Source organism: Charadrius vociferus, unplaced genomic scaffold, assembly GCF_000708025.1.
Source record: "Charadrius vociferus isolate BGI_N301 unplaced genomic scaffold, ASM70802v2 scaffold32, whole genome shotgun sequence".
Lineage (NCBI taxonomy): Eukaryota > Metazoa > Chordata > Aves > Charadriiformes > Charadriidae > Charadrius > Charadrius vociferus.
This window is the reverse complement of record NW_009647856.1, coordinates 8,994,897-9,007,864: the sequence shown is the minus strand read 5'-3', so window position 1 is coordinate 9,007,864 and position 12,968 is coordinate 8,994,897. Positions and strand designations below refer to the sequence as shown.

The window sequence follows — 12,968 nt, the reverse complement described above, 5'->3', positions numbered from 1 at the left end:
GCGCGCCGAGAAGTGCCGGGGAGCGAATGAGATGGACAAAGGTGAAAAAGTGGCTGCGTGGTTTTAAATGCTCATCACCAAGTCAAGCAGATTACGCTTAAAAACTGATGTTTTCCTGTATTTGGTTCCTGCGCCCATGTGAATCCTTCTGGAGGAAAAAGAGCCTGTAGCTCTTGAACGTAAGACAGAGATTTCACTTTCTCTAATTAAAACCGCCCCTCCCCCCAAAAAAAAGTGCTTTATTGTTTTCTGCCATGGCCACAGCTGCGGTGGCTCAGGTTTGAAAGCCGCTGCCTGGCAGCAAACCAGTCCTCGCTGAGGATCAGACCGTGGCCTTGTTCCAAGAGAAATTTGGGTTTCATTTGACCACGATAGGATTCCAGATTGTCATCTGAGCATGTCTGAAAAGTGGTGAATGTGTGTCAGTAGTTAAGTGCTCGTGAACTTCCTTAGTCCCTGGATTGTTCAGGACTGACCCAGGCAATTTTTTCCAGATGTTTTGGGGAATCCAAGTCCGTATAAAAGGGATGGTAATGCTTCTGCTTCCTTACTAAGTTGTCTTTGTGGCTTGCAGGAATGTGCATGAAAGCTGGAGCCAAGACACCCCGATTTCTAGTCTCACCTCTACAAACTGCACTTTAACCTCTCCTGCCCTTCCCCGGCACCTCCACACAAGATCACAGAGACTTCGTGGGCCCGGTGCAAACTTTACTTGGCCTTATTAACAAAAAAATAATGCTCTTTTTTTTTATTATTATTGTACAAAACTCCGGTCCCTGTTCTCCAACCCTCCTCTGAAACTGTTTTTTCGCCTTTGATCCAGCAGCTGCTGGTTTTCAGCAGTCCTGAGTAGGTAAAACATGAGAAGCACCTTGGGATGAGAAGGAGCTAGGAAAATATGAAATACTGCAGTGCACTTCCGTGAGACGCAGTGTAACAGAGTGGCTGTTTAAGCGGACACCGGACAGAAATCTTTAGCAAATAAGTGCTCTGATTTCTCTAGCAAATGTAATTTTTTTTACAGTTCGTTGCAGTAGTTTCTCTTCCACTTTACTGACTGTTTTGATATTACAATGGTTTATGTTGCTATCTCCAAAGTCTGCATGATCCAACCCTGTCTTTCCTAATGTTTGAATCTTGTAGCCAAGGCAGAAGACTCGAAATCCCGATTTTAAAGTCTGGTGTTTGTTTTAAATTTTATCGCTCTTTAAATTTTTAAACGAAAACAAACTCTCAGTAGCGAACTAGGCTGAATGGCGTTGGGAGGGAATTGCTCAGTAGCAGCCAGTGCTGTGTGACATCTGATGAATGCTAATTCTTCATCCCCAAAACAGTTTTGAGCAGATGAAGGCGGCTGATTTCTACAACAGCTTAAACAGAGGTTGAAATGACTTCCATGATCTGGAAGCGTTTGGGGTTTTTTTTGCCCCCATAGCAGGTGCAGGCTCGATCCACAGTGATTTCTCAGTTATACTCTTAACTTTGCAGTTTAAAAAATTTAATGTCAGTGCCCAGCCAGGCAAAACCTAACTCCCTAACATTTCTGTTTTTCACGGAAGGCTAAGACTTTATCCTCAGGCAAAGTCTCCTCTCTGGGCTGGCTGCTGTAAATCCTCTGGGCCCTGGCAAAAGCCAGAGTTGCTAGCTCATTTTACTTAATTTGTGATGCTGGCAAGATTTGTGCTGCAGCCCAGGGCTCTTGACTCAACTCTCCTAAATCAGAGCATTGACACATTACAGCAGAGAAACACCAGCACAGAAAACCTGAAAATAAAACACCTCGAAAAGAGATATTTCAGAAAGATGCTGTCTTACAAAGCTTTAATTGGTGTAATGTTACAAGTTCCTCAACGTTTGCTCCTTTAAAACCACCTGCTCATTAAGAAGTTGGGGTTTATCCACTGTCATAATAAATGCTTTTTACTACGTATTTCATGTGAGAATCTTAGGGCACTTGATATCTTTCCTGCTAGACAAAATGTCACGTGTTTTTGCAGGTGGGTGAACAGAGACATGGGGTAAAGTGAAGTGAGGTTGTCTACACAGGAACGTTAACCCGCATAGGTATAATGACATAATTACAGCAAATATAAATGTGTCAGGTTAATGCTGGTGCGCTGCTTCTTATTCCAGACTAAGAATCCTTTTTGCTGCTTGGGTAATTCCATTTTGAAAGTGAGGAAGTGTATCCAAGAGGATAAAGGGCTTGGCTGTGGTTGGGGAGATCAGAGGTTCTCCTCTTCTCAAACCTGCAATGGGTTTGCTGGGAGATCTCAAGTGAATTTTCTCCTTTCTCTGCACCATAATGTCCACGCCATGTAACCCTGCTCCCTCACAGGCAGCAGGTAACTTTGCTATTAAACAAAAAAAAGCAGAGCAATCACACAGGTGGTGTCCACAGTGGCTTGAAACAGTTGGTGCCTGATGTCCACACTGTGCATGTTTCAGGTTGATGTTATTTTCAAAAGCTGGGGGTTTGGGCCTAAACGCCCGCTTATGACTGGAGCATGTTAGGTGTATTCCTCTGGCAACATTTCATAGAATCATAGAATGGTTTGGGTTGGAAGGGACCTTTAAGATCATGTAGTTTGAACCCCTCTGCCATGGGCAGGGACACCTCCCACCAGCCCAGGTTGCTCAAAGCCCCATCCAGCCTGGCCTTGAACACCTCCAGGGATGGGGCAGCCACAGCTTCTCTGTGCAACCTGAGCCAGGGCCTCAGCACCCTCAGAGTGAAAAATTTCTTCCTAATATCTATTCTAAATCTCCCCTCTTCCAGTTTGAAGCCATTTCCCCCTCGTCCTATCACTACATGCTCTTGTAAAAAGTCCTTCCCCAGCTCTCCTATAGGCCCCCTTTAGGGACTGGAGGGCAGCAATAAGGTTTCCCCGGAGCTTTCTCTTCTCCAGGCTGAACAACCCCAACTCTCTCAGCCTGTCTTCATAGGAGAGGTGCTCCAGACCTCTGATCATCTTCGTGGCCCTCCTCTGGACCCACTCCAACAGGTCCATGTCTTTCCTATGCTGGGGGCTCCAGAGCTGGATGCAGTATTTCAGGTGAGATCTCACCGGAGCAGAGTAGAGGAGAAGAACCACCTCCCTTGCCCTGCTGGTCACACTTCTTCTGATGCAGCCCAGGGTACAGTTGGCCTTCTGGGCTGCAATTGCACATTGCTGGCTCATGTTGAGCTTCTCATCAGTCAGCACCCCCAGGTCCTTCTCCTCAGGGCTGCTCTTGATCCATTCTCTGCCAAGCTTGTATTTGTGCCTGGGATTGCCCCATGCACGTTTCATTTTTGGGTTCACTTTAACAGGAAGCCAGCATATGGACTCCAGGATTGCTCCATGATGTAAACAAAACAACAGTAAGCGTGGATGGTTGGGAGCTGCATTTCAAAGGCGTGCTCCTGATCCACACCAACACACACACACGCAACTCTGGGGTGTTCCCATATAATCACAACAGATAACATCCATGTGCAGCAAGCTCTTAAGATGGTATCAAGAGACAGAACCTGGCAGGTTGAATGGTGCTTAAGTCTCTGCCTTAACCTTCCAACTGTGCTGCTTCAGGAAAAACAAACCAGGTTTAGGAAGACATTTTCCTAGTAGTTAATCTGTAGTCAAAATTGTGTGATATATAGGCAAGAGAGTGAATTCCAGTGAATTGTACTTTGATGTGTACTTTGCAGTCCACTTCATTACAGCAAAAAACGCTTCAACCTCTCTCCCTTCATTTCAAATGAATGAAGCAAGTTCATGTTACTGTAATCCCAACAACAGCTGTAAGAAATAATCGAGATGTTTTTAGGTAGAACTGACACTTTGGACCTGCTCTGCAGGGTCTACTGTCATTGGTGAGTTCTACCCTCATATCCTTTGCTCATGAGGATGAGGGCAGCTGCCAGTTGTGATGGTGGCTGATGCAAGACAGAGGAGATGCCATGCTTTCCTTCCAGGTAGACCAGTAAGAAGCTGTTAGGTAGCCGGTTCTCTCTTATGGACTGAGATGCATGTGAACGTTTGTTCCGAGGCTTGCTTCTGTAAAACACATTTTTAATTATCCTAATGCTTTTTCAAAATGTTCTTTGTTACAGAAGAGGAAGAGGAACAGGTGCCTACCGATGGAGGTACATCTGCAGAGGCCATGCAGGTGCCACTGGAGGAAGAGGGAGATATGGAAGAGGACGAGGCGATTAATGATGAGAACTACTTGAGCAAGAGACCGTTAGAAAGTCCTGATGCTGAGGAATTTCCACCTGTGAAACGGCCAAAACTTTCTGTTTCTAAAGGGGACACCTTGGACGGAGCTTTGGAACCACGTGAGCCTCTTAGCTCAATAAATACTCAAAAAGTACCGCCGATGCTTTCTCCAGTTCATGTTCAGGACAATACAGACTTAGCCCCTCCTTCACCAGAACCGCCGATGTTGGCTCCCATTGCAAAATCGCAAGTGCCAACCCCCAAAACTTTAGAGTCAAAGCCGTTTGTACCCAAAACAAAGTCCAAAACAAGTTCTCCAGGACAGAAGACAAAATCACCTAAACCTACACCCTCACCAGTGGTAACTGGAAGTCCTATACGTTCACCAAAAACTGGATCCAAAGAGAAAAAGTCACCGGGTCGCGCCAAGAGCCCCAAAAGTCCTAAAAGTCCAAAGGTTCCTGCTCATGTTCCCCAACCACCTGTCAAGCCTGAAACACCAAGTAGAACCCCCCTGGCTGCATTAAGTGACAAGATAGGAAAGGAAAACATTCAAGTAAAACAAGGACAGACGCCACCTGAGCCTGCCACCAAGCCAAATATTGAAAACCAGACTAAGAAACTACCAGTAATGGACAAGACCATTGATGACTCAATCGATGCTGTGATTGCTCGTGCCTGTGCAGAACGAGAACCAGATCCCTTTGAGTTTTCCTCCGGTTCTGAATCAGAAGGGGAAATTTTTACCAGTCCTAAAAGACTTTCTATTTCAGAGACTACAACTCCTAAACCTTCTGTTTCTGCCAATAATGCAAATAAAGCAGGAGCAACTCCAATACCTCCCTCAGGTGGGACTTCAAGTTCAGACATTTCATGGACAATGGATGACTCAATTGATGAAGTCATTCGAAAGGCAAACATGGGGACACCTTCTAATCCACCTACCAACTTCACTTATTTCTCCTCTCCTTCTGCTTCACCACCAACTCCAGAACCTCTTCTCAAAGTCTATGAGGAGAAAACCAAGTTGGCTTCATCGGTAGAAGTGAAAAAGAAATTGAAAAAGGAGCTGAAGACAAAAATGAAGAAGAAAGAAAAACAAAAGGAAAAAGATAAAGAGAAAAACAAGGAGAAAAACAAGGAGAAGGAAAAGAACAAGGAGAAGGATAAAGACAAGGAAGGAAACAAGGAAGCGAAATTTCAGTGGAAGGAACTACTCAAAGATGATGATCTTGATCCCTATAAATTCAAACTAAAGGACTTTGAGGAAGCTGACACGAAAGTAAAGTTGAAAGATGGCAATACCAAAAAAGAGAGAGAAAAACATAAAAAGAAAGAGAAGGAGAAAGGCAAAAAAGACAAGGATAAGAAAGACAAAGAGAAACTTAAAGATAAGGGTAAGGAAGATAAGATAAAAGCTCCATCAGCACCTCTTGTGTTACCTCCCAAAGAAATGTCTTTGCCCTTGTTCAGCACACCAACTGCCATGAGGCTTCCCAGCATGTTACCTTCCTTGTCTCCAATGCTTCCTGACAAACTCTTTGAGGACAAAGAGAAACCAAAAGAGAAGAAGAAGGACAAAAAAGAGAAGAAGAAAAAGAAAGAAAGGGAGAAGGACAAAGAAAAGGAAAAGAAGGAGAAGGAAAAGGAGAGGAAAGAAAGAGAAAAGAAAGAGAAAGAGAAAGAGAAACACAAACATGAAAAGGTAAGCTGTTTAGATGAGTTGAGATGGCATACTTGCTTGAAAAATGCACGCGGATTCCTGTGTTTGCTGCTGAGCCTCGTTTAAGAGCTTTGAGAAGATATGTGATTACAGGTTTGGTATTTTTTTTAAAATGACAGCTCCAAGGAAGACTTCCCTCAAGAGTTCGAGGGATTGTCCCACCTCTTTGGAAGAGAAAACAACGGAAGTTCGATTTTGTGAATTTGAAATGTGAGATTGTCTGTCTGGTTTTCCTCAACTCACTTTTTGCTCTGAAAAGCTGGGACTCGGACTCAGCAACAGCACACGCACCCCAAATGGATGTAGTGTTGCAATGCACAAATTTTGTTCTGTAGATTTCCACTAGTAGGGCCAGCAACCATATACCTTTCATATAAACTTGAAATTTAGTTTCTAAAAGTCTGCTGTTCCAAAGCTTGTAGAAGCCTGTACATTAGCAGGTGGACAGAAATGAGGAGCAGACTGCTTTCAAAAAAACACTTTCACCAGTTATCTCAGGTGTACGGAAGAGCTGCTGAATCCTCTCTTAGCAAGACCTCCCCCTTGTTGCTCTAATTTGTTTGAAGTAAGAAAATTGTTTTCACAATATGGTCTAAATGTTCAAATGTCACCTTTCATTTTGAGTCTTGCGCTTGAGAGAGAGAAGAGCAGAGCTAGTTTTCGAGTGGATTGAGCTCCTTCCACTCCTGTAACTTACTGATTTACATCAGCCAAAGATAATTTCTTCTTTCTAATATCACCTAATCTTGAGAATATATTTAAGAAATGAAACCAGCATATTTGCATGTTATCAGATTTGAAATCCCATTAGAAACGGCTCCCCTAATTCAGGGTTTGCTCTTATTTTTTGTCACGTCACCTTATCATATGCATTAAATTGTTCATGTAATAAAAAGAAAAAAAAAAGAAGGAAAAAGAAGAAAAGGAGGAGATTGTCTTCATATGTGATAACCTTGGATACAGGATTTCCTGAACCTCTATCCTTGGCATTAGGAAGCACTATATAAGTTCTGGTTTTACCAAGATGCTCTTTACCTCCTGCTTTGAGTGTAATACTCAGTTCCTACAAGCTCAGATTTGGGACATCCTCACTTTTCTTTTTTGCCACCGTACCCTGTTGTGCTATCTGATGGACTTGAAACAAACTGCTGATTTCAAAACTTGACATATATTTTACATTGACAAATGGTTTTTCAGTGCAGAATCTGGGTGATCTGGAGAACTAACGTTTGTCTGCTGTGGACAAGTCAGTGATTGACAGGGTGGTGGTCCAGTTGTCCATGTTAATTTACTGTCTGGTTTTAGACTGCAGCAACACTTTCACAGATTCCTCGTTTTGTCTGTCTGCCCCTCACGCCTGAGATGTTTTGTCAGTATTTCACTGAGAATTTCTGCAGAGGTTTCTTTTTAAGTTAAATACGTGTGTATATGAAATAGAGACAGTGAGTTGCTTGGTTTTCATACATTGAATTTTGCATTTCTTCTGCAAATCTCTTTATCTAGTTTGCTTTAGAGCAACATAACAGATGCACAAACACAAACTGGTAACGGTGTGGTATAGACTGAACATATATATATTAGGAAAAGGAGTTCAACAGTAATAAAAACTTGGACAAATTAAATTGACAAAGCTGCCCGTTACCTTGGCAAAAAGTCCCTGTCAAAAGATAAACTTTAAAGCTAGAATGCATGAAAGAGTCCCCAGATAGAATTAAAATTTAAACTGATTCTTGATAGATAAGCTTTTTTTAAATCCACCTCTTTGCTGCAAGTCAGGATTTTAAAAATAAATTTCCCCTTTAAATCTCTTGAGCGATTTTCATTTTTTGCAAGGCCGCACTGCTGGTGTCCTGGAAAAATGGAGAGTTAGAGCTTTATCAGTTGGTGCCCTGAGGTATGTGGCAAAGAAGCTAAATCCTTGAAGATTAGCAAAAAAAATGCAGCACATGGCAATAAGGGGCTTATATGACTACTAGTATTAGTTCAGGTGAAAGAAGTATTGCTTATACATAAAACTGGACAAATCCACTGACAATGTATTTTTAGTTAGCTACAAAGGAGTCTTATATTGCTGGACTTTACCTCTTTGGTGATTTGGGAAGCTTAGTAATCCACTGTAAATGCTCTTCTGCTGGCCCCAATTCCCAGTATTACTCCAGAATGCTGCTCTTCCGTTTTAACCCCTAAAAGTACATGTTTCCTTAATTTAGCTTTTAGATCACACAATGACTTATTTAGCCGGCAGTTGCGCTGCAAGAGCAAACGATCAAGTCACCGCTGGGACGCGTGACCTTCCACGGTGCCGCCACTGCGGCGGCAGCAGCGCAGCCTGAAGGATGAGTTCGTGGGTTAACTGCAGCTTCAGCTCCCGCTGCCAGTAGAAAATAACCAGATTGCTATTTCTAATGTCGGTCCACTCAAACAAAAGAGTGAGTCAACGGTAGTATTTCCATTTTTGAGTTGTAGTTGTAGTTATTACCTAAGAAATGGGTTCAAGTTATGTCAGACGAGGTTTAGATTGGATATTAGGAAAAAATTTTTCACTGAAAGGGTTATCAAACATTGGAATAGGCTGCCCAGGGAGGTGGTGGATTCGCCATCCCTGGAGGTGTTTAAAAAAAGGGTAGATGTGGTACTTGGGGACATGGTTTAGAAGTGGTTTTGTCAGGTCAGGTTAATGGTTGGACTTGATGATCTTAAAGGTCCCTTCCAACCTTAACAATTCTATGATTCTAAGTGTGCATCCCATTCTGTTGGGGAATTGAAACTTTTTATCAAGTTTTCCCTGTAATTTTGCCCAGAGCTGCTGGAAGACACAGAACAGCAACCAGTACTCGGCATGAATGGCAGAAAGCAGAAGCTAAAGGCTGCGTGCTAGAAGTGTTCGGTGGTGGGACTGAGGAAGAGGAGCTTTTGCGTAGGGCTTGCCTGCAGCTCCCTGCTCCGCAGTAAGTGTTGGGCTGCTGCCCTTGGAGCCAGAAGCGGAGGCAGTGAGCTGGGGCTCTGCCTTGCACGCAGTACCAAACCAAAAGCAGACAGTTGAAGCAGTTACACCCCACTTTCCGCGATGCAGATTACCGGGCGTGCTGTAGGAGTGACTGAGCAGCTCACGAAGCAGCTGCTGACCCAGTTTCAGCTAACCTTAATACACAGAGCCGTAAACTAAAGTAGTTGAGGAACTGCTTCACGAGAAATGGAGCCATCCTTGCATCGGAGCAGAGCTGCCCCAAAGTAAACTGCCCTTGTGAATCAAAATCCTGTCGTCGATGTAGAGGAAAACCAGGATGTGCAGGATATGGCTGTGAATGCTCCTTAATTTTCCCTCTTCTCCAGTCACACAAACCCGTGTTGCAGAAAGATGCTTCCTCTCCTCTCGTATCAAAGGATAAGATTTAGGATTGTCATGGAGCCGTTTTCCTCTCAGGGCAGGCTGCAATGTTGGTATCTGAGCATAAAGAAGTGGTTTATGTGCTTTTCTTCTGCCACATGAGCCCACACCACCATTTTTTAGGACATCTTGGTGGTATACAAATAGTAATACAAAAGACCTTAGTACAGAGGATGGATGACATGGGTATCTGTCTGTGCTGTGTGCGGGAAGCTAAGTAGCAATGCTTGTCCTTGGAAGTTTTGTATTTGAAATAAGTGCTACAGAATGGCAAACCTGCAGGAGAAGAGGTAAGATAATCTAAGGCATGTACCTGAGCCTCTGGTACCCAGGGTTCAGTTCCGTGTCTCTATTCAGTGGATGATGCTACAGGTTAAGGTGCCGGGAAAGCAGTTTAGAGACTTAACTATGGAAAGTGGCAGTGAAATTGTTCCAGGCATTAGGAGCTCCAGAGGAAAAAAAAAACTCTTGCAACTCTCCAGGGGAGTGACATAACAAAAAAAAAATGCGCTATAGAAACAAAAGAATAGAGAGAGACCTGTGTAGTAGGCTAATACATATCCATGGAGAGCTTTACTGAAAAACATAGTTAATTCTGTCAACACAGAAATACTGCACGGGCTGCGGTGCTTCTCTCTCTGGAGTAGACATCTCCAAATGAGCAGGTCCGATTCTTTGGGCAAGGTGCGTGGCACGGGACTTTGTCATTACCATTCCTCAACGTAAGTCCTAATTGAGTCCTCCCACTCTGGCCTGCTGTCTCATGCCCTGCTTTCTGTGCTTTGAGATGATTGTTTGCCCTCCCTTTCTTTATGAAAGCCTTTTAAAACAGATTTCTCCCCCTGAGAGTTGCTCGGGTTTCCATTTAGTGTACGCGTAATATTTTTGTCTCTCTAAGTTCCTGGACCAGATTCAGCTAAGTGGTTGTTTTATTAAATACAATGACACGTGTGGCTAAAATAAGATCAGTCTCCCTCTCTTTCTATAGATATATAGATATATACACTTATCATATACATGGTTATAAGTTGAGCAACTTCTGTACAGAGACTCATTACAGTGTCAGCTGTAAAATCTGAGGTGATTCTGTACAGGTTTTGCAAAGTACAAGCTCAGTGGAAGTTGGTAATTTTGGCAGATACTGGTTCAAAGAGTTTAAGGAGATATTCAAGTGGTCTGAACTCCACCAGGTACTGAGGTTGGAAACCGGGCCATTTGAAAAATCGCCATTGGAAACCTCCACCTAATTGCACTAAAAAGCAGTGGTTCTGTTACACCTATGTGGATATCACTTTCATAAAGTATTCAGTGTTGGTGCTTGGGGTTTATTTGTTTCCTCTGTGTCTAATTTTGATTCAAGAGGGCCGCAGTACATTTATGTGGTGAACCTGGGAAATAATTGAATTTAAATCTCAGAAAAAAGTGCAAACACCAGTGAGTGCCTATCAAGTTTGAGTACTACGGTCAAAGCATTTCGTGTCATTGTTTAGAAATATACTGGGGGGGGTTGTGTCTCTAGAAAAATACTAAATTGGGAAGACTTGTTAACAAAGTGTATGAGCAGGTACAAATGCAAGTTGATTTTTTTAGCCCAGAATTCATATTTCTGATTTGCTATGGCTGGGACCACCCAACAGACTCTGACCATCCATGCCACAGCACGAAGCGTGAGAGAGTAGTGATCAGTGTGTCATAGGTCTGCTCATTAAGCCAACACACTCTGTTTGGTTAACTCCATCAGTGCTTTCATGTAATTAATATATTTTGGGAGTCTGCTTGCAGTCTTTGATTGATGATTGTGTTCCCTCATACAGATAAAGGTGGAACCAGTTGTTCCAGCTCCATCACCGGTTATTCCTCGGCTGACATTAAGAGTGGGTGCAGGCCAAGACAAGATGTAAGTACGAATAAATCCATCCGCAAGGTGTATGCTTACCACAGTTCATCCTCTGTCACCTGTGGTAGCTCTTTTATTTTCGGTGGGAAACACTTAAAAATTAGCAGCAAATGATACTCGTGCAGCTATGACATCTTTTGACCATTCTAATGAAAACCAAGCAGAATGCTTAACGTTTGAAACTTTTTGGACATTTTTCCCTTTTTCCTGTACTCTCCAAGTGGGACCCATCCTCTTCCATCCATCCTACTGTTATTTCCCACTCCATGCCTTTCTAGGGTATGGATTACAAGACTCCATCTAGACTCATATGCTGCCTCCAGTGACTTCTAATGGGGTTTCCATAATGGATGGTTATCCCTAGTGTAACCGACAGCGAAGTTTCATAACGCTCTTCAGCTAACAGTTGTTTTATGCTTTAAAACATAACAGTGGAAACTCCTTCATATGCATTTGTTTTATTATAACTGTTGATGATTATTCATGAGTGTACCTAACGCATTTCAAATGTTGGTTCATTAGCTCCCCTAATTATCGGGTGCTGTTGTACAAATAATAGTTACTTTGTACCGTACGAGCGTAAATAGGATGATCCCTAAGCTGAGATCATACAGCATAAACAGGTGGCTGGAGAGGCTGGGGAAACCACGCGTCACTGGGCTTTTTAGGCTGGTCTCCTGATGTATGTGAAGGGTTTCTTGTAATCAGGTTTTTCATGTTGTTTTTAATGGTGCAGAGCACGCTTCCATGTCTGATGGTGAACAGGAGCACCAAACAGATTTTTCCTTTCCATTCATCACATTAAATATTACTAATGTAGTTGTTTGTCTTTTGTAGCCATTATGAACTAAATCTCCTTATTGATAATTTTTCTGCTTTATAAGTTAATTGGCATCTTTGACGATTACTCTCTCTTTCTGTGCTGTCCTACTCCTCCCCAGTAGGTAACTGACTTTTACTGGTTTGAAGTTGCTATGGGACTTCTTGGTTTCTATGGGACACCCCCACCTCAAATATCAGGACTTTTTCCTGCTTTTCAACTGTTTCTGCTTTCTTCCTTTCACAATATTTGAGTGTAACTTAAAATTTGTGTGCCTCAGATTGCTGTACACAAGCTCCTGCTTTCTCAGAACAGTTGTCTGTCCTGCTGTGCAGGTTTGAATGTTCATGGATGGACAGACTCTCCCTTCAAAGACCACAAATTCATTTTCCTCCTTGAGGAGCTATGGATATTTTTAAACTCCTCTTTTTTCAAGGTCTGCACAAGTGTTTACATGGGGAAAATTTAGTCATATTTCCAAGGCAGGACTTCTAAATTTAAGTTCTGAAGCCATGTTTTAGCACCAAAGAGTTAACTTTGCTTCCCATCTTACCTCACCCCAATCTTTCTCGTACCCACACACATTTTACGAAGGGACTTCAAACTCCATCTGCGTGTTACAAATCATGGGTACGTCATCGTCAGCCCTTCCAGCCAGTAGTGGGTCAGAGATACTGACATCCTGTTTTATGGCCTTTTGGGAAACTCGCTTCTATCCCAGTTTCCTTTGTGCATCCTTAGTGGAATGGTGACCACCATCTGAGGACTTCAGGTGTTGTGACCCTTAGCACAGCAGAGTTTAGAGTTTAAACCCGGACTCCAGGATGGGAATTACACAAAGCTGACGTAGCTCAAAGCTTCTAGACGAAATAGGAGAGAATTAAACACCAAGGCCAAGATGTTCAGGGGCAGGGGAGTCCTGGAGGTAGCGGGTAGGA

General features: G+C 43.0%; 1 protein-coding gene across 1 annotated transcript in view; it reads left to right on the top strand.

The window, feature by feature from the left end:
• The window catches only part of TAF3 (TAF3 RNA polymerase II, TATA box binding protein (TBP)-associated factor, 140kDa), a 109,008-nt gene that overhangs the window by 75,885 nt on the left and 20,155 nt on the right, over window positions 1-12,968 (top strand). Inside the window, exons 2-3 of the mRNA XM_009882956.1 lie at window positions 4,097-5,907; window positions 11,128-11,210. Coding sequence (XP_009881258.1) covers window positions 4,097-5,907; window positions 11,128-11,210 — 1,894 coding nt within the window. The remainder of the gene's footprint in view (window positions 1-4,096; window positions 5,908-11,127; window positions 11,211-12,968) is intronic.